The sequence below is a fragment of the Lipotes vexillifer genome, unplaced genomic scaffold (genome assembly GCF_000442215.2).
Source record: "Lipotes vexillifer unplaced genomic scaffold, Lipotes_vexillifer_v1.1 scaffold1094, whole genome shotgun sequence".
In the NCBI taxonomy this organism is placed as follows: domain Eukaryota; kingdom Metazoa; phylum Chordata; class Mammalia; order Artiodactyla; family Lipotidae; genus Lipotes; species Lipotes vexillifer.
Genome location: NW_006792775.1, coordinates 2,910,991 through 2,934,179, shown reverse-complemented (window position 1 = coordinate 2,934,179; position 23,189 = coordinate 2,910,991). Strand labels below are relative to the sequence as shown.

The window sequence follows — 23,189 nt, the reverse complement described above, 5'->3', positions numbered from 1 at the left end:
ATACGCGGGCCTCTCACTGTTGCGGCCTCTCCCGTTGCGGAGCACAGGCTCCGGATGCGCAGGCTCAGCGGCCGTGGCTCACGGGCCCAGCGGCTCTGCGGCACGTGGGATCTTCCCGGACCGGGGCACGAACCCGTGTCCCCTGCATCGGCAGGCGGACTCTCAACCACTGCACCACCAGGGAAGCCCCAGATATTTCTTTTGTAATGAAAAAAATTAGAGTAACCTGAATAACAAGTTGAAAGATGGTTTGCAGACGGTTCAAAAAAGTTCTCTTCCAAAGTCAGCATTCAGGGGACGGGCGTCCCCAGTCACGGGGCCTGGGGGCTGGATGTGAAGACCTCCCTTTGCAATTAAACACCTGTTCCGGGCAACGCCCCGGAAAGCCACGCAAGCCTTCTGCAACACCTGTGAGTAGGTCAGGCTGCGGGCACTCAGGTGCCCTGGAAGGATGGGGAGCCAGCCGGCTGGGAAGGAGCTGTCGGCTGCCATGCAGAGGGAGTTGTGGACCCCAGAACTCCGAGATGCTTCTCCAAGACAGCAGGGCCAGAATCAGTCCAGCTGGGCGATGCAAACCCACCTGCCCTCCACTTCCTTCTGCCACAAGTGCCTTGTCATTAGAGGGGTGGCTTCTGTCTGAGAGCCCTGGAGACCAGACAAAGAAGCAGGCTTCTGGCCGGGAGCCACACTGGGAGCCTCGGGCAGGTCACTCACCCTCTCTGGGCCCGGCTAACTCAGAGACCAGCGAGGGTGTGTGCGAGGGCTGCTGGAGGGGTGTGAGAAGATGGAGAGGACAGCGTTTGCTGGGTGAACGTGAGCCCTGACGGAGGATGATAATCCGGGGGCGGGGGGACGGCAGTGTGCGAGGTTCCTCGCTGAGCGCCCTGCACGATGCCCTCCTGACGGTCACGCCAGAGCAGGTGAAGACGCGGCTTGGATAACGCAAGCGCTTCCGCAGGACTTGCGTGAAAAAGAAACGCGCCACTAGAGGGCGGTGGAGGGACCCTGACGGGTGACGCGGGATAGCGGAGCGGGATGGGACAACTGGGCTGAAGGCCTCCAAGCTCCAAAGGCGCTGCCGGGGGCGGGGACCCCGGAGGTTGGGTAGCTCTGGTGCTGGATGCTCGGAATCCACGCAGGGGGTGTCAGGGGCTGGAATCATGGCAGGGAGCCGGCACCGAAGAAAGTGACCCCCACTGCCCCAACACACACGGTCACCCTCCGTCTCAGGGCAGCCGTCCCAAGAGACAAGCGAGATGGCCACGACTGTCACGTGCATTCGATGAGGGCGTCAGACTCAGTGGGAGGCCAACCCAGCACGGAGTTGCGGGAAACATTAGCCTGGTTGAGGGGGGAGGGGAGAACAGGTAGGAAGGGGGCCAAGGGGAGGAAAGAAGAGAGCCCAAAGAGCTCTCCAAGGTCTCTCCAAGGTCGTTGGGGCACGGAGCCCCCCGGTGAGGAGTCACTCAGCTGGACCTGGGCTGAACGCACTCCGTTGCCTCGTGTTCTGTGTTTCTGATGCTCTGGCACCAGGGGTCTTACTGGCTGCTCCCCTGAAGGGGCTGCCCTGCCAGGAAGAGCTGATTCCCGGAGATGGAAGAGGACTCAGCCATGAGCACAGCTTCCAAATACAAACCACCGTGCAGAGTCCTCACCTGAGCCCTCCTCTATGGGGCCCTCACGCTCAGGGCCCCTCACCCCTGTCCTAAGCACCCAGGGCAGGTCCCAGACAATAGGGCGGCCCCCGCGCCCCAGGGCCACTGAGCTCACTCAGCCTGCTTGCCATGCCTCACCTGTTCCCTCCCTCGAAAACCACAGTAACGGCTCTGCGCGCACGACCCCCCCTGCCTTCCCTGCGTGGCCGTGCGTAGTGGGCTCTGCCCCTCGTCTTGGGGTCAGTAACAAACCATTCTCGCTGGCAGGTATCTCCTGATGGGTTGGCCTCACCAGGCCTGAATAGTAGAAAAACCTACATTTAACAGAGGGGCTTAGGAGCAGATGCCTGGCATATGGAAATACAGGGTCCTTGAGGATTCTTCCAAAAGGTGCCGATAAAGCTCCCATCTGTGCCAGCGAAGGCCTGAGGTCTGTCCCATCATCTGGGACACCGTCCCCGTGCCGAGTATGGTCCAGGGCCCACCGCCCGGGGGACTCGGACACTGCCCCAGTGCCGTGACTGCTTGGGGCAAATGCTCTCCCTGCATCCCTCTCGAATCCCACACTTAAGGACGGTATACACTGAATTCACATTCTGGAGTTCAAAAAGAGAACCCTGCAAAAAACAAAATATGTCTAAAGGGTGGATAAATCTAGGGAAAAAAAGAACGTAGGCGTTTTCAGGTAGGATGGTTTGGTTCCCAGGCCATGTACACATTTGGCCCGTCACGTCCTGGGAGGGCTCAGGCGTTCAAGGAAGCCTGGAGTTAAACGTCTCTGTCCTGTGGACACTCCTTTCCCAATGATGGCGGGGGCGGGGTGGACTGCTCTCAGACACGTCACTAAACGGGACATCCGGCGTGGAGCCGACCTGGCCCAGCTCCTCCCTCAGACGGGCTAGGGGGATGGGCCCAGGGGACGCCCCGCTTGACCCTGTCTTGTTAGACTCACAGCTTGGCCTGGTGCCCTGGACGAGCAGCCCTTGTGCAGAGAGTCCGAGGGTCACGAGGAGGGCGCGGGGCTCCTGTCCTCAGGTGGCCGCCCCTCCTCCCAGTCTGTATCTCCTCCTTCCACACAGGTCCCCCGGGGGGGCTGAATGCCCCCCCAGGGCTGCTCACGCCCACAGAGCTAGGACCCCCGCTTGGGAGTCGCTGGCGGAGCCCGAAACTCTCCCCTTTCACACCCTCGGCGGGTCCACGTGTGACGATGGGCTTGGCCTTTTAAAGGTCACCACGGAGCTGACGGCCAAGTGCAGCTATGAGCGGAGACGAGCAGAGGGACAGAGCACTGCCCACACCCTGGGGACCCCCGTCCTGCCCCAGCCCGGTCACCGTGGGAACCATCTCGGGGGATGTGAAGCAGCCGGGCCTGCGCCACAAGTGGGACAGACGTGCGTGCGCGCGTGAGCACGTGTGGGTCTCTAACCTTGGTTCACATCCATTTGACTCGCTGTCCCCGCCCCCCGCCACAGGGACGTAAGACCCACAGGACTGGGTGTTTCTGTTCACCGCTGGGTTCAGTGTCCAGGACGCTGAGCGGGCCTGGCGGGTGACATGTGTGCCAGTGGGTGGGCGTGGGCCTGCCGTGTGGCTGCAACGCCCGGGGCTTTGGCTAAGTGGCTCATGGTGGCCGCCTGGCACCCGAACACCACGAAGCGTGAGCAGTTATGGGCCTAGGCCCCAGGCCCAGCGGGGTCTCCAGCACTCATTTGCTTTGCTGAGTTAAAGGAGGCAGATCCCTGGAGCACGGCCCACTCCTGGAGGGGAGCAGACGCCCCCCAATAGGCAAGGCCGCCAGTCGAGGTGGCCGGTGGTGGAGGCGTCCTGAGCCTCTGCCCCTGCCCTTCAGCTCTGCCCTCCGCCCCCAGCCTCTCAGGCCCTTGTGGCCTCGCTCCCCACATAACTGACCCTTCCATCCGCCGAGAGGCACGCGTGCCTCCTCTCAGGCGGAGCGGCATCCCCGCAGGGCCCACACCTCCCCTGGGAACGCGGTGGTTTCATAGGACGAATGTGAACCCAAACGAAGACAGCATCACAGAACTTGAGATCTGCCGAGCAGGAAACCTCGGGGACGCAGAGTCTTCACTCCACCCAGCCCTTCTGCTCTGTTTCCATGTCTCCGGAAGGATGCAAGCTGGTGCGACACTGAGACCCTCAGCGTGAGACTCACATCCCTACTCCTTTGCCTCTTGCAGGCCCAGGGGGCACCTTCAGTGCCCGGCTGTGTGAGGGCAGGCCCTCCCCATCTTTCCAGGCTGGCAGTGCCCACTGGGAGCTCCACTGCCGGGACCACGGCCTCCAGCCCGATGCTCGGATGCCAAGTGACAGCCCTGCTGGGGGAGGGGCAACTCCTCCCAGCACCTTCTCCAGTGAAGCCCTGGAGACCTGGAACCGGCCACTGGCGAGGTCCACGTTGGGCCCTCCATCCCCCGTGTCCCCTGAGCAGCTCACCTCCCACCCCCCGCACGGAAGAAGCCAACAGTACCGACGCCATCCACTGCCCAGCACCACTGTGGACGACAAACAGAGCAACGCGGGCTCTGGGGTTGTGCGCAGCCTTGGTGGGGGAGCTGGGGGCCCAGGATGTGACACTCCAGGCAGAAGCACCCGCTTCAGCCAAGAGGCCAAAGCAGGAAGGCTGGACTTATCTGGAAAACATCGGGTCTTGCTAACATTCCGTCCTCTCTATGGCCCGAAGGTGTGGGAGGCCCACACCTTTACAGATGAGCAAACAGAGGCCCAGCGGGCAGGCAGGCATCACTGCTCCTCCGAGGTCCCGCCCAGGGTGTGGGCTCTTCCTGGCAGCGGGAATGGCTTGTGCAAAGGGCCTGGGGTTGGGATGCACTTGGCAAATCAGAGGCCAACAGGGCTGCAGTTGAAGGAGCCAGAGAGAGTGGTCAGAGTGGAGGTGGGACCCACAGAATGGCAGGGCTTGGGGTTTGGGGGGGGGGGGGGGGGGGGGTCCTGTGAGCAGCCTCCAGAAGATCCCTCCTCCCCCAGCACAGCCCCGTCACACCACAGGAGGGAACTGGATGCTTCTCCAGGCCGCGGGGACGCTGATGAACTGACCATTAGAAAGGCCAGGCGGGGCTGGGGGTGGGCGCACCCGCTGCACCTCGGCAGCCGGGCCCTCTGACCACAGTGGGCGGGTGAGTGACCCTGCTCAGATGGGCAGGTGCGTAAGGTGACGGCGGTGGAGGGAAACAGGCGGCCTGAGAAGCACTGAAACTCACTGCAACGTAAAGGCCGAGCGAGAGAACGTCAGAGCCTCTTCCTTGACCTCCTGTGCGGATATTCCCCCTCTGCTTTCCCAAACCCACTGTCCTCCAGGCCTGCGCCACTAGGCTCCGTGACTGGCCTGCTCTGGCGGGGCTCAGCCAATGGGAGGGCGGGAGGATGGAGCAGCCGTGGCACTTCTTGCCCGCATCCCTCCGCGACACGGCTCCCGCTGGGTGCCCTCCTCCTCGGCCCCCTGTCCCCGCTTCCGGGGACACGGTCTCCTCTCCTGGCCCTCAGTCCACTAAAGACTTCATCGGAGCCACCAGGTGGATCTGTTTCTGCCACGACTACAGCCGACATTCCCCCAACTCCACTGCTGCAGGTGGGATCTGGGAAGTGCGCCCTGTGCTGGGTCACCTGCATGCTCTATCGGGGCGCCCACGGCTCCTACGGAGGGGACATTCACCCAGCACCCCAGCCCCGCCCGTCGGGAGAGCAGGTGAGGGGCGAGCCCCACGCACCTGGTGGATCTCGTGCCAGCCGTTCTCGTCCTTGCAGCTCACGGCCGCGTGCTCGTGCAGCAGCAGCTCGCAGCAGCAGGGGTCGCCCCCGACCACCGCAGTGTGATACAGCGGCGTGAGACCGTAGCTGTCCTTATAATCCGGGGATGCTCCAAGCTCCAACAGGGTCTGAAAACAACACCAACGTGCGATCACTGGTCTCACACCCCCCTTCACAGGAGTGAATCGATCAAGAAGGAGGAGCAAGGCCACGCTCCCCCAGGCCAGGGTTACGGAGCCCTCGGTTCCCGAGCTTTTCCTGGCCTCCCGGAATTAAGGAGGCCCCAATTTAGACGACGAAGTTTCTGGCCCTAAAGGAGCACTTGGTGCCAGGCACGCACACGTGCTTACACATCCGGGAGACGGGGAGGCTTTCTGCACACGTGGCCCTCTGCGCACTACCTGCTTGAGCCCGGCTGGTCCCTGTGGACCAGCGGACAGCAACGAGGGGAAGGTGACATTTGCAGGAAAAAGGTGTGAACCTAAAAGTCCAGTGTAAACCATCTCCGTGCACGTCCTGCAGCTGGCAAAACTAGCAAAGCATTGTCACAAACACTTGATTCCGAGGAAGCCAGCTGATGAGTGTGCAGCTGCTGTGCAGTTAAGAAGTCTGCTTTACAGAAAAGCGCCGTCTTGGGGGTCGTCACCCCACAGCAGCGGGTCCCCTCCCCTCCGCGCCAGGGCCCTGATAGAGCATGGGCTGGGGGCATGCCTGTGCCCGCAGGCACAGAGCCAGGGCCAGTAGAGCATGCTCGAAGAACAGTGCGGGGAGGAAGACGGGGGTGAGGTCCGCCCTCCCCGCTCCCTCGGCATCAGCTTCCAATGTCTGGGGCGGCTCTGGCAGCAGCGAGGCTGGCTCGGTGGCGGAGGGCTGGCTTTGCAGCCCCCTTCCGTGGAGGGAGGTGGGTTTGAGCTGAAAATACGAGCCCTTTGGCGGAGTCAGAAGGGGAAAGATAACTTCCCGTGAGCAGCAGATTCTATAATAAAAGCAACCACACCAAGGGCAGGGGGTCAGGAGGGCCAGACCACACTTCTGAGCTCTAGCCGGACACAATTTGGGGTCACCGCAGGTGGCTGTCGTGGGATTGGGAGTGGGGCAGGGCATACCCAGGGGACCAGAGGAGGGGGTGTCACCGTGTGAGACGGGCCCCGCCTGTACCTTCAGGGCCAGCAGGCTCCTGGCGCGGGCGGCTTTGTGCAGGGCCGTCATCCCGTCTTTGGCGCGGAAGTCCAGGTGGGCCCCGCCGTTTCGGAGAGCTTTGATCACCTCCACGGGGTCGTCCAGCTGCGCGGCTAAGGTCAGGGGAGTCTCTAGGGACCCAAACACATGCACGTCAGATCCGGCACCTGGGGTAACGCTGCCAAGTCACATGACCCCGTTAACCAAGTTCAAACGTCCCAAAGTGAGCTTGACAAACTGACCCGCCACGGCATCACGGCTCCCACCCACCTGCCGACCCCAAACGTCCGTGCACTTAGCATGGCTCTGGCAACCCTAGTGACGATGGCGGTGACTCTCGGGGTCACGGGCAAATCACAACGGGGGCAGAGGCAGGGGGTTCCACATCATCGCCCTGTGGGCTCTGAGTCTGAGAAGCTGTCCCGGCTGCCTCCGCCCTCGGTACACAGAATCCCGCAGCCCCAGCCGATGCTGCCCTGTAGGAGGAGGGGTCAGTCAGGGCTGCAGCTAAAGCCTGGAAAGGCAGATGCCCGCCTTTCTTCATTTCAACTTCACAGCATCTACGGGTATCTTGGTAGATGCCAGGGACTGAGCTGCAGGGAGACAAACATGAGTAAGACATAGGGTCGTGCCCTGCCGGGGTCTCCATCTGGGAGAGCAGAGAGACCCCAACAGTCATCATGATGGGACCGGACCAACGCAAGGAAGGACCAACATACGAAGTGGGGCAGAAGCCCAGGGGACCGAAGGCTGAAGCCCGCCTTTGCGGCGACGAGGGTCAGGAAGGGGCTCCCACACCCCGTGCAGGTGGCCATGTCAGTCTCTGTCATCAGACGTCTCTCCTCAGTGACCCTCACGTGCCCGCCATCGCCACCGCCAAGCAGAGTGCATGACTCTCATGTGGTTAATTTGAGAGGCTCTTACAAGGCTACAGAAAAGTGCAAAGAGTAACACGACAACATGCAGGTTCCCGTGGCCCAAAACGCTAGTAGTTAATAAGGAATCGTTCTGTCCTCAAGCACGTTTTGAGAGTAAAAGGACTGGGGCATCTTCCATGGGGTGGAATGCCCTTCTAACCGCCTGTCACTGACACATCATCACATCACCCTCCATCCCCAGGAAAGGCAACTTCATCACAAATCTAGACTGATGACTCCCATCTATTTTCAGTTACAACATTTATTTATCCATAAATGGGTATTGTTTGGAGGGCTCTTAAAATTCACCGTTGGAATCCCTCTGTACCTTGATTTTTTGTGGTGAGTCTCATGGGCTTATCCCGCTCCTTGAAATTCATCTGCAGCGGGTAGACACGCCCTAGAGCATGTGTAAAGTGCAACTTATGCATTCTCTCCCAAGGAAAGTGGTATGATGGTCACGAATGCATCCCTGCTGCGGACCTACGAGAGGCACCTTCTCACGTGGGGGTTTTTGAAAATTAGGAGTTTGGGGACTTCCCTGGTAGTCCAGTGGTTAAGACTCCGCACTCCCAATGCAGGGGGCCCGGATTCGACCCCTGGTCGGGAAACTAAGATCCCACATACCGCAACTAAGAGTTTGCACGCCGCAACTACTGAGCCCGCACGCTCTAGAACCCACGCGCCACAACTGGAGAAGCCCACGTGCTGCAACGAAGACCCGGCGCAGCCTAAATAATAAAATTAATTAATAAAAAATTTTTTAAAAAAGCGTTTTCTGGGACAGCTAGGGGACCCTGGTGACAGCGGGAACATGCCCTCACAGAAATCACCCGCAAGGCAAGGAGAGCGTGACATGGTGAGGGGTGTTTGGGAATCCAGACCATCTGGGAAACAGGGGTAGAGATGTGGAAACGGGGCAGACGTGCAGAGAGAAGCACACTCAGAGAGAGACAGCAGAATCCGAGGGTCTGGGTTCCTTGCAGGGAAAAGACATCACAGGAGGGCGGTGGGCGAGGGGTGATCTGGGAAGGGCGTAAAGGACGGGGCCGTCGGGAGCTGCCAGCAACTACCCTCCAAAGCCAAGTCTCTTAGAGCAGCTCCTCAAGTTTGAGGTCAGCGCATTCGGGATGATGGCACCTAGGGCAAGGTCAACCTTCCAAACGATTCGGGCTTTTCCTTCTTATTTGGCTGTCTGCACGTGGCCAGCGGAAAAGCTAGGTGGTCCAAAGGAGATTTTTTTTGTTGTTTATACGGCACTATTTTCATAGCTGACGGCGTCAAGTTCGTTTTACAATGAGAACACTGTCTCAGAGGGAGGCATTGGCAAATGGTAAAATTCCAAATCACAGACCCCTGTGGCCCGGCTGGGCAGACAGTGCTGGGCACGTAAGCAGGTGGAGAGAACTAGACATCCGTCGGTGGCTGTGCGTCTCCTGTACGAGCTGGGACCTCCAGCCCGTGGATGCCATCCAGGCACATCGAGTGGCACGTGGCAGCATCTCGAGGGTTCCAGAGACCCTCCTTGAATGACACTGCAGACCTGCCACGTTCACACCCGCCACGTTCACACCCGGCCAGGACCCACGCTGGCGAGGTCAGGGGGGCCCCCAGCTTAGACCTCACGTTCAGGAAGGTTCAGGAAGGGGGCATCCATTGAGACCCCACATGGGTGGATGGGACCACCAGGAAGATGCTCGTCAATCAGCTGCTGCACTGTCTGTATAACCGGGTCACATGGGATCCCTCCTCCAATGCACTTGGGAACGGCAGTTCCCTGGCATCATAGTGCTTTGAAAATTTTTCTGATTTTGCATTTCGAAATTTTCTAAGTTTAAAAAAAATTACACAGGAACCTCCGCAAATATAACCTCATCAGGGGACCGAGGTCTCTCATCTTTGGAGGTGACTCTGAAGACAGAACTCGCTCCAACCTAGAAACTGCCTGCTGGCATTTTGGCGCCGGGAATGACCAGGTCGTGCTTCGAAGGGAAGGTTTTCAGGTGGGCACGAGGAGGGAGGCGCCTACAAGCACAGCAACAGGGCGCCAGCTCCATGGCTTGCGGTCTGTCTGGGTGTGGGGGGAGACCCGGGCAGGAGACTGTGCAGGCACAGGACAGCCACCGACCCCTGCAGCTGGGAGTGTGCACCAGCCTGGGTGCAGGGGCACATCCGGGGACCTCAGAAGGACCCGGGGACCAGAGCCCGGTAAGAACCTCCCGCAGAGCCAGCACAGACCAGCTCTGCTCCCGAAAGGCTGGGTGGCCTCCAGCAGGTGTCCCAAACTCTCTGGGCCTCAGTTTCCACACCTATATGGTCAGGGTAAAAGCAGGACCTGCACTCCGTGGGGCTCTGTGAGGATCAAATGTCACGTCTGATGCTGGAACAGTGCCCAGCCCACAGTCAGAGTCTGTCCAGGGGATTCAGCTAGAGATGGGCTTTATTTTCTTCATTACAGTTTTTTTCCTGTATTTTTAAAAGCCTGTGCAATGCCTTTATTATGTTATAATCATAAAAGTGATTCTAAAATAAACTGTGAAGCCAATGCTTATTCTCCCCCTCCCCCTCCCCGTGGACAGGCACAACCCCTCGTGACTGTCTTTCTTTTCTCAGCAAGAAATGGTCTTGGTGCCCCCAGGATGCAGACCAAGTGAAATATGCATTCACAGGCCTGCTAAGTGCTCTGCCCTGTGCTGGGGATGGTGGCTGTCCCAGGGCAGGGGGAACCAGGCATATCTCCTCGAGCTATTATAAGACAGATGGATACACAGACAGGTAGATAGATAGGTGGATGGGTGGGTGAGTAGATGTGAGGGAGGGAGGGAGGGAGGGTTGGGTAAAGGAAGGGCAGATAGATGGATACACAGACAGAGATGCATACATGCACACAGACGGATAAAAATGAGTTGAACAAAGCAACACAAGATTAATATTTGATCTCAAGGTTGTCCGAGGGAGCACAAACAGTGCACTCAATTTATCTTTGTAAAAAATTAAGCCATTACTGAATATAAGACCCATTACTGAATTATTCCTAATGGAGAGATTTCACCCACCCCATTCCCTGTACCCATTTGCCTCATGCAAAATGACACAGGTGGGAAAAGCCTGGCCTTGGGGCCGGAAACTTCAAGTTCGAGTCTGGGCTCAGCCGGTGACATTGACAGAAGCTTTGAACCCCACAGGGACCTCAGCCACACCTCAAAATTCCCAAGGACCTGCGAGAGGAAAGGTGGGATGCGGGGATTCCTTCCTCATTACCTAGAACAGCAGTTCTCAGACTTTGGCATGTGTGGGAATCACCCAAAGAGCTGGTTAATGCAAAGCACACTGGCTCCATTCCCAGAATCGCCTCCACAGGACTGGAGGGCTGAGAACCTGCAACTCTGAGAGTGACCCTGGAGGTCCAAGGGGTGCACTTTGCTAGAGGACGGCTTCTCATACTTGACTGCACGGTGACATCACGTGCTCCCAACCCCCAGACACTAGTTGAATCGGTGTGGTGCGTGACCCAAGTATTAGGATGCGTACAACATCCCAAAGTGGTTTTTAACGTGCAGCTGAGTTTGAGACCCTCTGCTCTAAACACCTGCTAATTCAAATGTGCTCCATGTGTAGCAGCACGTGGGCATGACCAGGAACTGATTAGAAACACAAAATCTCTGGTCCCACTCCAGGTCTACACAATCAGAACGGACTTTTAACAAGATTGCCAGGTAACTCATAGACATCAAGTCTGAGATACATGGACCTAGGGCACAGCTCTCCCACTTTATCACGTATGTGATCCATAAACAAGCAAACCAAGGAAAATGGTGCTATGTCCTCCATACGGATTTATCCCTTTATTTATAAGTCACATACGACCATGGGAAAAAGAACAGCCTTTTAAACAAGTGGTGCTGGGTCCACTGGATTTCCACATGCAAAGGAATGAAGTCAGAGCTCTACCTCACACCATATACAAAACTTATCAAAATGAATCACAGACCTAAACGTAAAAGCTAAAACTATAAAACTCATAGACGAGAACTCAGGATTATTAAATCCTTGTGACCTTGGGTTAGGCAATTTTTTTAGATATGACACCCAAAGCACAAGCAACAAAAGAAAAAATAGATCCATTAGACGTTACCAAAATTAAAAACTTTTCTGCATCAAAGTACACTATCAAGAAAGTGGAAAGACAACCCACAGACTGGGAGACAATATGTGCAAATCATATATCTGATAAGGAACCTGTACCCAGAATATATAAAGAACTCTTACAACTCAACAAGAATAGACAAATACGGGCAATAATATCAAAATATGGGCAAAGGATCAAGTAGTCATTTCCCCAAGGATATACAAATGGCTAATAAGCACATGAAAAGAATAACGAGCCAATATCACTGGTCATCAGGGAAATGCAAATAAAGCCACAATGAGATATGACTTTATACTCACTAAGATGGTTATAATTTTAAAAACAGATAATAGCAAATGTTGATGAGGTTGTGGAGAAACTGGAACTCTCATCCACTGCTGGTGGGATGTAAAATGGTGCAGCTTCTTTGGAAAACTATCTGGCAGCCCCTCAAAGGGTTGAACATGGAGCTACTATATGACCCAGCAATTCCCTGCCCCCTGCCAGGTATATACCCGGGAGACAGGAAAGCATATGTCCACACAATTTGTACAAGAATAATCACAGCAGCGTTGTCACAACAGACAAAAAGTGGCAACAACTCCAAATGTCCATCAACTGATGAGCTGATAAACAAAAGGAGTAGATACAGTGGAATATTACCCGGCCATCAAAAGGAGCAAAGCACCGACACATGCTACAACATGGACGAACCTTGAAAACATTATGTTGAGTGAAAGAAACGAGACACAAAAGGGCACATATTGTGTGATTCCATTTCTACAAAGTGTCCAGAACAGGCAAACCCAAAGAGACAGGAAGTAGATGAGTGGCTGCCAGGGGCTGGGGGGTGTGGGGAGTGGGAGGAAAAGGGGGGTCACTGCTAGTGGGTACTGGGGTTCTTTTTGATGTGATGAGAGTGTTCTAAAATTAGACAGCAGTGATGGTGCACAGCCCTGTGAATATGTTTTTAAAAACCACTGAATTGCACACTTTAAATGGGTGAATTTAATGGTATGTGAAATGTTTCAACAAAGCCTTACAAAAAACAAAAATTGAATTTTAATCGTAAATAAAAAATACGTAAATCGTAAATAAAAAATACACGCCCTATGGCACTCGTATATTAAATAAATTACACAATACACATAGATAAAATGTTTTTAAGTGGGGAGATAGATCGTTTGGTGTTTTCTGCTCTACCCCAGTGCATCATCTGTGCCTTCTTTGTAAGATGAAAGGACGGCGAAGGTGAGTCCAAAATGTCCTGTAGGTTAAGGCTCTCCAATCATCCAGTTCACCGACTGACACCTGTCCACAGCAACCACACAACCTGCCTGGGCCACGTAAATGCTCACGTGACGGTGAGAACCAGGTGCTCCACTCCACCTCTGGCACCCGGGGTCACAGGGTGCACAGCAGGAGGCAACTCACTGCCCTGTTATCACAGACAATGGGGTGGGTGGGTGGCTGTGGGCTTGGGAGCCACTCACCAGGATGGACAGCACCTGTTTGGATACACCAGCACCTCTGGCACCGATCTGCATTCAGTGTCTCAGTGTTCATTATTTCGTTATGAGGGAATCATGCAAAATCACAAAACCTTCCAGTATGCTAAAACAGGGATCCCTATCCACCAGAATATTTGATTAATAACCCACCCCCGACCATGAAAGAGAAAGAGATTTACAGTTATCTTCCTCTGAACAGGCATTGCTCTCGAGGGCGGACACTTTCCCGTGAAGAGCTCCCAGGCCAGCATGTGAGACTCATCCAAACAACCTACGGGCCTTTGAGGCCATTAAGCAGAGTGGATGGCGATGGCGGGTTTCCCCCAAACTGTCAGCACCCCACAGCATTCCAGCGACTGGCTCCCATGTTGGTCCACAAGCCAGCGGAGCCATCCTTGCATTCCCACTACCTGCCACAAACGGAACAGCCCTGACCATCCATCCTCACGGTCTCCCTGACTCTGGCTTCGGTGCTCAGATGTGCTGCAGAGCAGACAGTCCCGAGTGGGTTCATGAGGCCGAGATTTGTGGTCAGAGACTGATAGGGAGAAACAGACACAAATCTCTTTTCTGTGAGGGGAATCTTTGACAACAGGGAACAAAAGCACGGAGGCAAGGTGAAGAGATTTTGGTGAAGAGAACAAGGGCCTCGTGTTCCAGATAAAAATCTCTGTCACCAAGAGGTGATCTGGCTAGTTTCATAAGAGTTATCGGATCTGGCCTTGTTGGACCCAGATGAGCAGAATTTCCAACAGCACCAGGAAAGCCGTGCAGGCAGGTTCTTCGTTCCCCTGATAGAATTACGTCAGATAGAATTAGGCCTGTGAAGGTAGAACGCACAGAGCAACGGCTTGGAGATCAAACAGTTTAAAAGTGGATGGTTCTTCAGGCTTGAGATTGCCAAGGGGCAGGGGCTGCGGGGACAGACGTGTCGGGACTTTGGGATCAGCAGATGCAAGCTATCGATATTATATAGAGAACGGATAAACCACGAGCACGTGGAACAATATTCAACATCCTGTGATAAACCACCATGGAAAAGAATATGAAAAGCTATATACATATATATATATATATATATATACAGGTATGACTGAATCACTTTGCTGTACAGCAAAAATTAACACAATATTGTAAGTCAACTCCACTTCAATAAAATTTTTTTAATAAGTGGATGGTTCTTGCTCCCAGACAGGTGTCCTGGGCTTGTTGGTGTCGGCTGCGTGGACCATGAGGGGAATGGGCCATGGGTTCCCATTTGTCCATCAGGTTGTGGAGAAGGCATGGGTGAGAGGTTGTGACTTTTGTCCTTCCAATAGCAAAATCAAGGAGGGCAGGCTCTGAGAAGTGGTCTGTGGCCTGTGATTTTCCTTCTTTGTTTTTTTTTTTTTTTAAAGCATGATATTTTTAAAATTAACTTATTGATTTTTGGCTGTGTCGGGTCTTCGTTGCTGTGCGCGGGCTTTCTCTAGTTGCGGAGGGGGGGGGCTACCCTTTGTTGTGGTGCGCGTGCTTCTCACTGTGGTGGCTTCTCTTGTTGCGGAGCACGGGCTCTAGGCACGCGAGCTTCAGTAGTTGTGGCACGCGGGCTCAGTAGCTGTGGCACACGGGCTTAGTTGCTCTGCGGCATGTGGGATCTTCCCGGACCAGGGCTCGAACCGGTGTCCCCTGCGTCGGCAGGCGGATTCTTAACCACTGCACCACCAGGGAAGTCCCAATGGCCTGTGATTTTCTTACAACTAAAGCCCTGGGCAAAAAAAACCCACACACACATAGACACACAGGTACTAATGTGGCTTGAGGCAGACACATGGGACCTATCAAACCAAGAATTTGGAAAGTATAGGACATTTTGAGCAAGTAAACATTCAAGGCTAGAACAATGAGATCCCACTACACACCTATTGGCATGGATAGAATCCAAAACACTGACAAACCCAACTTGTGGCAAAGATGCAGAGCAACAGCAGAGAACTCTCATCATTGCTGGTAGGAAGGCAAAAATGGTACAGCCACTTAGGAAGACAGTCTGGCGGTTTCTTTCAAAACTAAAAAATGTTTTACCATATGATCCAACAACTGTACTCCTTGGTATTCACACAACTGATTTGAAAACTTATGTCTACACCACAACCTACACACAAGTGTTTGCAGCAGTTTTGTTCATATTTACCAAAAGCTGGAAGCAACCAAGAAGCCCTTCAATAGGTGAACAGATAAACAAAACCAGGACATCCATACAGTGGATTATTTAGTGATTAAAAAGGAAAAAGTGCTATCAAGTCATAAAAAAGATACAGCTAAATCTTAAATGCATGTGGTTAAGTGAAAGAAGCCAGTCCGAAAAAGCTACACACTGTATAATTCCAATGATATGATATTCTGGAAAACTTAAAACTATGGAGATGGTAAACAGGTCAGTGGTTGCCGGGAGCTCCAGAGAGGGGCAGGATTGAATAGGTAAAAGGCACAGGGGATTTTTTTTAAAAGTTGCAAAACTATTCTGTAAGACACTATAATGGTGAATATAAGAATTAAATATCTGTCAAAATCATAAACTCTATAGCACAAAGAGTGAAGCTTAATGTACGCAAATTTTAAAAATAAAGCTTAAAAGTTCATTTAGGAGATGTGGGATCCCAGGATAGAATGCAGAATGTGACAAAAGAGTCTAACTGTACTAAAAACGTTAGAAACAACCCCACTGGAGGAGGTGGGGGAATAAAGTGCTGACCTATGTAACTGTGGGAATGAGTAGAGTCTGAAAGACAAAAGGCAAAAGAACTTCATGCAAGCACGCTTCTCAAGTTGATAAAGTTGCTTTCCACTGTGCGGTGCACGTCAACAATCTGGAAACCACTATACAGGTGCCCTGGAATTGAGCCATTAAATACACAGACGGCAGAGAGTGGAAGCCAGGCTTCTCACTGTCTACGTGGGAGGTTACAAAAAGGCAAGGAGAGGAGAGAATGATTCCCCCTGGCAATGGATTAGGATTGGGGAGGTCAGTATTAACTCATGTTTAGCTTAATACAGATTCAGGTGGTTACACGTAGAAACATTTTAGATTGGTACACACATGTATCTCCTTGTTCTTTCCTCTGAGAGAGCTCAGAAGGAACTACTCCCCAGTGGCAATGAGCACACCCAGATCTTGGTTTCTAAGACCACTCTTCCAGGGCACTTGGGAGGAAGGGCAGATTCTAGGACTGGGGCAGGAAACATACAGAATGAGCCTGAAACACCTTCTGGTGCCAGGAAGCAAGAAAGTGCTCAATTCATCATCACCATCATCATCATCATTGTCCACATGGATGGGTATGTGTCAAAAGGACACAGGTGGAACTTCCCTGGTGGTCCGGTGGGTAAGACTCCGTGCTCCCAGTGCAGGGGGCCCAGGTTCGATCCCTGGTCGGGGAACTGGATCCCACATGCATGCCGCAACTAAGAAGTCCACATGCTGCAATGAGGATCCCCGTGCTGCAACTAAGAGCTGGTGCAGCCAAAACAAATAAACAAACAAATAATAAATAAATAAATTTTTTTTAAAAAAAAGAAGTAACACTTCTATTAAAAAAAAAAGAAAAAGACACAGTAGCCAAATGAAAGAGCTCCCAATGGCCGAAGCTGGAGCCATTTGAACAACAAAATATGTAACGTAGCGCTGTAATTATAACGCAAGGTGTAAATTAAATATCCATGAGTCCACACTGATAAAAATAACTACATAAAGAAATGAATTCTCTCCTCTGCAGAAGAATTCCAAGTAATTTATGGAGCTACACTGCCGTCCAGGAGGTGGAATGGAACTGCTCGTCTTTAAGTGTGGGCTGGGCTTAGTGACTTCCTTCCGAAGAGGACAGTCCATAACGGGGGGGGAAGAGTTAACTACAGTGGGAAGCCTGACAAGCACACCTCAGCCAGGGGAGCAAGGTCCACACCACAGTGAGAAGTGTGCCCTTGATAACGGTGTGATGAGAAGGGCGTCTGCCTCTGCAGCTTTCTTCCCAAACCTACATACCACCCCCATCTAATCATGACCTAAACTTGAGACAAACCTCAGCAGAGGGACATGCTACAAAACACCGCACCAGTTCTCAAAACTGCCAAGGTCAGCAAAAACAAGGAAAGCCCTAGAAACCGTCACAGCCAAGAGGGGCCTACGGAGACGGGAGGTACCTGTCATGAGGGATCCTGGAACAGAAGAAGGAACTTCAGTAACTACGAACGAAAGCATGGGCGTGAGTTAATTATAACACATCAATATTGGTTCATTAATCGTAACAAACGTACACTACTCACGTAAGATGGTGACGGGGAAAAATGAGTGTGGGGCATGCAGGGGGACACATCCTGTAAGTCTGAAACTGCCGTAAAGTAATCATTTAAAAGAGCTGTGGAAAAAAACCCACCCCAAGGTTCATGTTTCGGCTGACGATTTCGTGTAAAAATGCTGCTGTTGGCTATCCCCACGTGGCCCCCTGGGGACACCACCTACCCAAGGCTGTGTGTGCCTGTCATGGGTCACCTGGCATGCCCCTCCCCCTCCGGCCGGCTCTGCCACCGTCCCCAAAGCCAAAGCTCACCCCCGGGGGCCCCATCTCTGCCGCCACATCACCGCCCTTTACCCTACCACCTCAAGTTCTCAGTTAATGCGTTGCATCTTCCTGGACCACACGCACCTGTATGAGTCACCTATAATCCTTTCTGAAACATGGCAGATTACACATAAGAAAAAGTGGTCAATGATCGAATATGCTGTTCGGAGCTCTCACTTAAAAACAGGTCTCTCTGTACCAGAAACTGCACCCAATAAGCCAAATGCACCCAGACGTCTTCGGGGTCACTGGCTCGGCAGCCCTCAATCTAACTCCACTGGCACTGGGTACTCTGTGCGTCTTGGACCCCCAGCAGACTGGTGCTTATGATGTCCCAGGGCTGTGTCCCCGAGGTGCTATTCCTGAGGAATTTCACACAGGGACTCACTCAGGGGCTACGATGAGACTGTAGGATCTGGACCAAAGGAGCGCCATCAGTAGACAGCAATCCAGTGTCCGAGAAGCCTTCTAGTTGGGCCGTGCGGGAGCTGGGCAAGGGGCTCCCCGGGGGCCCGGCTGCAGGGGCGTGTGGCAGAAGCAGGCACATCTCAGCCTGGATGACGAGCTGCTGGACTCTCACCGCCTGGAAGCTGACGTAGTCACTGGATCTCAGAAACGAAGCCCCAACTCACCACAGCGGCTCTGCAAAAAACAGCCCCATCAACGTGTACTCAATTCCTACTTCTCATCGACACGCTTCAAGGGCTGAGAGACGTTTCTAGCTTTATTACAGCCCTGCCTCTGTTGTGCCTGGGCTTCTTTCAAGTTTGGGAAGACAGTGCAAGACAGAAGCCCGAAGTTTTGCTCAAGTTGTTAGCTTTAGTTCCCTTTCAAGGCTCGAAACACCATCCATCTCGTCCCAGAGGTTCCAGCTGAAACAGGAGATGAGCTTGGCAGACAGTCTACTACTTTCTGCTACCGGCATTGTTACCTGACCAAATTTCCATCAGAAAAGGTCCTAGAAGGTCTGAATAACATGGGCTGCTTTGTTTTCATTGACAGGTCATTCCTCCAGGATTTAATTATCTTCTGTGCGCCCCTCAGTCCAGAAGTGATCCTTCGCCCCACTCGGGTTCCCGAGCTCAGCCCAGGGGCGCCTGAGAACCATGCAGCCCGAGTGCAGGGATGCAGCTCAGGTGTGAGCATCATGGCACTTCCCGCACTTAGGAAGGAAGCTGCTTTCAGCTCTCGGCTTGGGACGTGAAGTCTGGTTCTCAGCCAGATTCTGCCGATTACCAGGTGGCTTTTAAGGAAGTCACAGAACTCCGGTGGAGCTGCTAGGACACAGGCACAGCCTGGGGCTGGCAGAGCCGCTGAGGACAGCAGGGCAGTGTCTGGAGTAATGGGGATGGGGGCGGCTCTTCCCCCCTTGGGCCGGCCTGGCACTGCAGCAGGAGACTCCATCCAGGAGCTTGGCAACCACAGGCTCTCCAGTCCCGGACCCTCTGTGTCCGCCACGGCCTCGGCCACATCCCAGCAGCCACGGCACGGGAGAGGGGGGCCTGCAGCCGACCCCGCCTCCCTTCCAGCCTGGGTGAGAGCCTGGCAAGCAAGGTCAAGCAAGCCGGCCTCTGCCCCGCCCCCAACCTCGAGGTGACCTGGCGCCCGGCATCTGCTCTCGGAGCCCCCGCTCCTCCAGGGATGCTGGCCTCGCAGACGCCCTGCTTCGTGGGAGCCCGAGGACAGAGGGAGACAGGCCTACCACGCCCTGTGCACATCATCGGGCCCCAGAGGTTCTTGTTTAACCTTGGCTGTCACTATGAAGTGCCCCCCATCACTTCTCAGGTGACGGGCCTAGGGTGCCAGCATGTCCGGGACCAAGGGGCTTCCCAGACGGGGACCCTCAGTGTGAAAACCAGAACTGTCCCTAGAAAACTGGGACAAGTTGGTCACACCACCTATCACCTGGGGGCGGCCACCAAATCAACCCCATTTTCCTCCCTCTGGGTCCACAGCCAGGAGAAAACCACATGTACTGAGTTTCCATTGCGCCACTGACATGAGAGGCACGTTCTGGAGACCCCACCAAGCATGAGCCGCTCCACACGGGGACACTTCACATGCTCCTCACCCAATGCTCACACGTCCCCACCCCGCGGGGACCGCCACCCTATGGAGTGGACAGAGGCGAGAGGGAAGTCGTGTGCTTGTCCCCTAGATGTTAAGGCGCTGGCCTCTCGGTGGAGCCTGTGTTACATCCTCTCCTGGTATTTTCCCCATTTGTAACTGGGTCACTATACGCCCTTGTCCAGGGAGCTGCCCATGACTTAGTTTGTTTCCAAGAATGTCCACCCCATTGTTTGCTTTTCTCATTTCACGTGTTGCCCTTGGTCCCCATTTTCCCCGCCTCTCAACCAGGACGGTCTGCTTCTCAGCTGGGGATGTGAGTGAAAATTCTCTAGGTGCGGAGAGTGGAGCTGGGATGCTGGACGAGGCGCTGACCTGCAGCAGGATCTCAGGTCCACCCTCAGCTTCCGGTTCAGAACTTTCCGTATTCACTACATCCTTTACCCTCTTTGCTTGTTGTAAATATTCCTTTGTCTTAAAGAAAAAACCCACCATGTTTGATCACTGTCAATTTTGTCCACACAGAAACCTGCACGGAGGTTTATAGCAACTTTAAGCATAATCACCAAAATTTGGAAGCCGCCAAGATGCACCTCAGTAGGTGGATGGATAAATAAGCCGTGGTCCATCCACACAATGGAATATGCTTTGGAACTAGAAAGAAATGAGGGAGGGAAAGACTGGGAGTGTGGGATTAGCAGACGTAAACTATTATATACAGGACGGACAGACAGCAAGGTCCTACTGTATAGCACAGGGAACTATATCCAACCTCCTGGGGTAAACCATCATGGAAAAGAATATAAAAAAAGAAAGTCTCTGTGTATAACTGAGCCACTTTGCTGTATAGCAGAGACTGGCACAACACTGTAAATCAACTTGACTTCAATATGAAAAAATGAGCTATCAAACCATGAAAATCAGGGAGGAAACATAAATGCATATTTGTAAGTGAAAGAAGGCAATCTGAAAAGGCCACACACTATATGATTCCAACCATTTGACATCCTGGAGAAAGCCAAACTATGGAGACAGTAAAAAGATCAGTGGCTGCCGGGGGTTAGTGGGAGGGAGGGATGAACAGGCAGAGCACGGAGGATTTTCAGGGCAGGAAAACTAGCCTGCGTGATGGTGGATATACGTCCTCATACATCTGTCTAAACCCACGGAACGTACAACACTGAGTGAACGCTAATGTAAAAGTGGACTTGATTTCACTTTCTGACTTACTTCACTCTGTACGACTGTCTCTAGGTCAGAAAAACAAGTATCATATATTAACACATACTTGTGGAATCTAGAAAAATGGTACAGATGAACTGGTTTGCAAAGCAGAAATAGAGACACAGATGGAGAGAACAAATGTATGGACACCAAGGGGGAAGAGGAGGGGTGGGGTGAACTGGGAGATGGGGATGGACATATATACACTAATATGTATAAAACAGATAAATAATGAGAACCTGCTGCAAAGCACAGGGAACTCTGTTTCACTTTGCTGTACAGAAGAAACTAACACAACACTGTAAAACAACTATACGCCAACTGAAAACAAAAGTGGACTTGAGTTAATAATAATGTAGCAATGTAGGTTCATCAGTGTAAAAATGGCCGCACTGATGCAAGATGTCAGTAGCGGGGGAGCCTGGGGGTGGCTGGTTATACGGGACCCCCTACTCTTGCCATTCAATTTTCTGTAAACAGAAAACTACTCTAAAAAATCAAGTCTAATTTCAAAAATATGGGAGTGGGGTAAGGGGAGGGAAAGTTCTGCCTTACAGAGAATATTAGCTATAAGACATAAAACTGATGTCGAGAATTACCATTTGGCAGCCACCATGTGAGAGTTGTTCAATAATTCTGCTTTAAATGTTAAAACTGAAAATAAATAATAATTTATAATTGATCTGCCCAGACCATACCCCCCACCAAAAAAAAAAAAAAAAAAAAAGAATCCAACCAAAACCTCCTGATTACTGTTAGCTGTTGGCTGAGATCCGGGAAGTCCTGTACAAGAACTGTCTGCCTGGGAGGCAGGCGTCCCACTGCTGGTCCCCCAGTCGGATGGGGTCGGAGCCTGGTCTCAGCCTTCGCTGGAACACCTGCCTTGAATTCTGTGCTTTGTCAGGTGCCAGTTTACATGGATTTCAGGGGAAAACAGGTTTCCATTTCTTTTCTCAGAGTTGGTTCTTCCTGATCAGTGAGCCCAGAGGCTGTGGTCACAGGGATAGTTCAGGAAATCCCGGCGCTCATTTCACCCCACGCCACCTTCCACAGGTCGCTGCTCCCGGGTCGAGTCTATCCCAGTTCTGAGGAGAGTGGATAACATGCTGCCTCCGTCTCTCTCCTTCCCGGGTCCCCAGGACAGCGTTTCTAACTACAGGCAGGGCCAGGAGAAATGACAGCTGACCCGCATTTTGAAATAATCTAGGGTCTGTGCTGATGTGTTTTTAGAAGCTCAGTTAGCGTCGGCTCTGGAATAACAGTCGATCCAAACTCTTGGAATCCAGCGACACCACCGCCAGTGAAGCAGGCCTGCTTCATGATGGGGAGCGGGTAGCAGGAGGGGCGGTGTCCAGCCCGGGGAATCATCGGGAAACGGCCACGGATGCGGCCAGGCCAGCGGGAGCCCAGGCCAAAAGCTGCCCGAGGACCACAGACCCCGGGCCTGGCTCAGGTCTGCCACTGTCCCTGAAGGCTCAAGTCCATGCTCAGGAATCCACAGGCCCATGTGTGGTCTGAGCCTAAGTGCTGGGAGCTACATTGCAGTGATGGACAGTACCCAGCCACCCCCCGCCCAACGAGCTGGGAGCCAGCCTAGGTGACAGGGCACAGAGGAGCCACCCGCTGACCACGGGGCCAGAACGAGCATGTGCTCACCCTGTGCCCACCCTGCCCTGGTGCTCAGACCTTCTGCTCAGCTACACACACGCCCCCAAGGAAGCAGAACCCCTGCTGCTGGCCCCATACCTGCTTCCCCTGCAGACAGAACATCCAACCCTGCAGCTGCCCCGTTCCCCATCCAGACTCTCCGCAAAGGCCCGTGCCCCGTGGACCACCACCTGCCACAGGCCCTTCTCCCCAACCCTGGGTGTCTTGCCTCATCACTCCTGACCTTAGAAGGTCAGCCCCGCGCAGGTACGGCAGGGCCCACCTCTGCCTTGTGCTCCATCCACCCATCAGGATGCCTGGGAGCCCGCTTGCCCACGTCACCCCGCCCCAGCTCCCGGCGCACAGACCCCCAGCTTCCTGTCTCACCAAGTGTCTGCCTGGGCTGGTACCCTCCTCACCTTCAGCCAGGCCTCTGCGCTCGTCCCCCTCCAGGCCTGTGCTCTCCTGTCCCCATCCAAGCA

The 23,189-nt window shown here is 53.6% G+C and overlaps 1 protein-coding gene across 1 annotated transcript in view; it reads right to left on the bottom strand.

Annotated features, from left to right (window-relative positions):
- SHANK2 (SH3 and multiple ankyrin repeat domains 2) overlaps nucleotides 1–23,189 on the bottom strand; it is a 474,374-nt gene that overhangs the window by 419,278 nt on the left and 31,907 nt on the right. The window contains exons 5-6 of the mRNA XM_007466013.1: nucleotides 6,594–6,745; nucleotides 5,396–5,563 (exon numbers count right to left, since the gene is read on the bottom strand). Of these exons, the coding sequence (XP_007466075.1) occupies nucleotides 5,396–5,563; nucleotides 6,594–6,745 (320 nt within the window). The remainder of the gene's footprint in view (nucleotides 1–5,395; nucleotides 5,564–6,593; nucleotides 6,746–23,189) is intronic.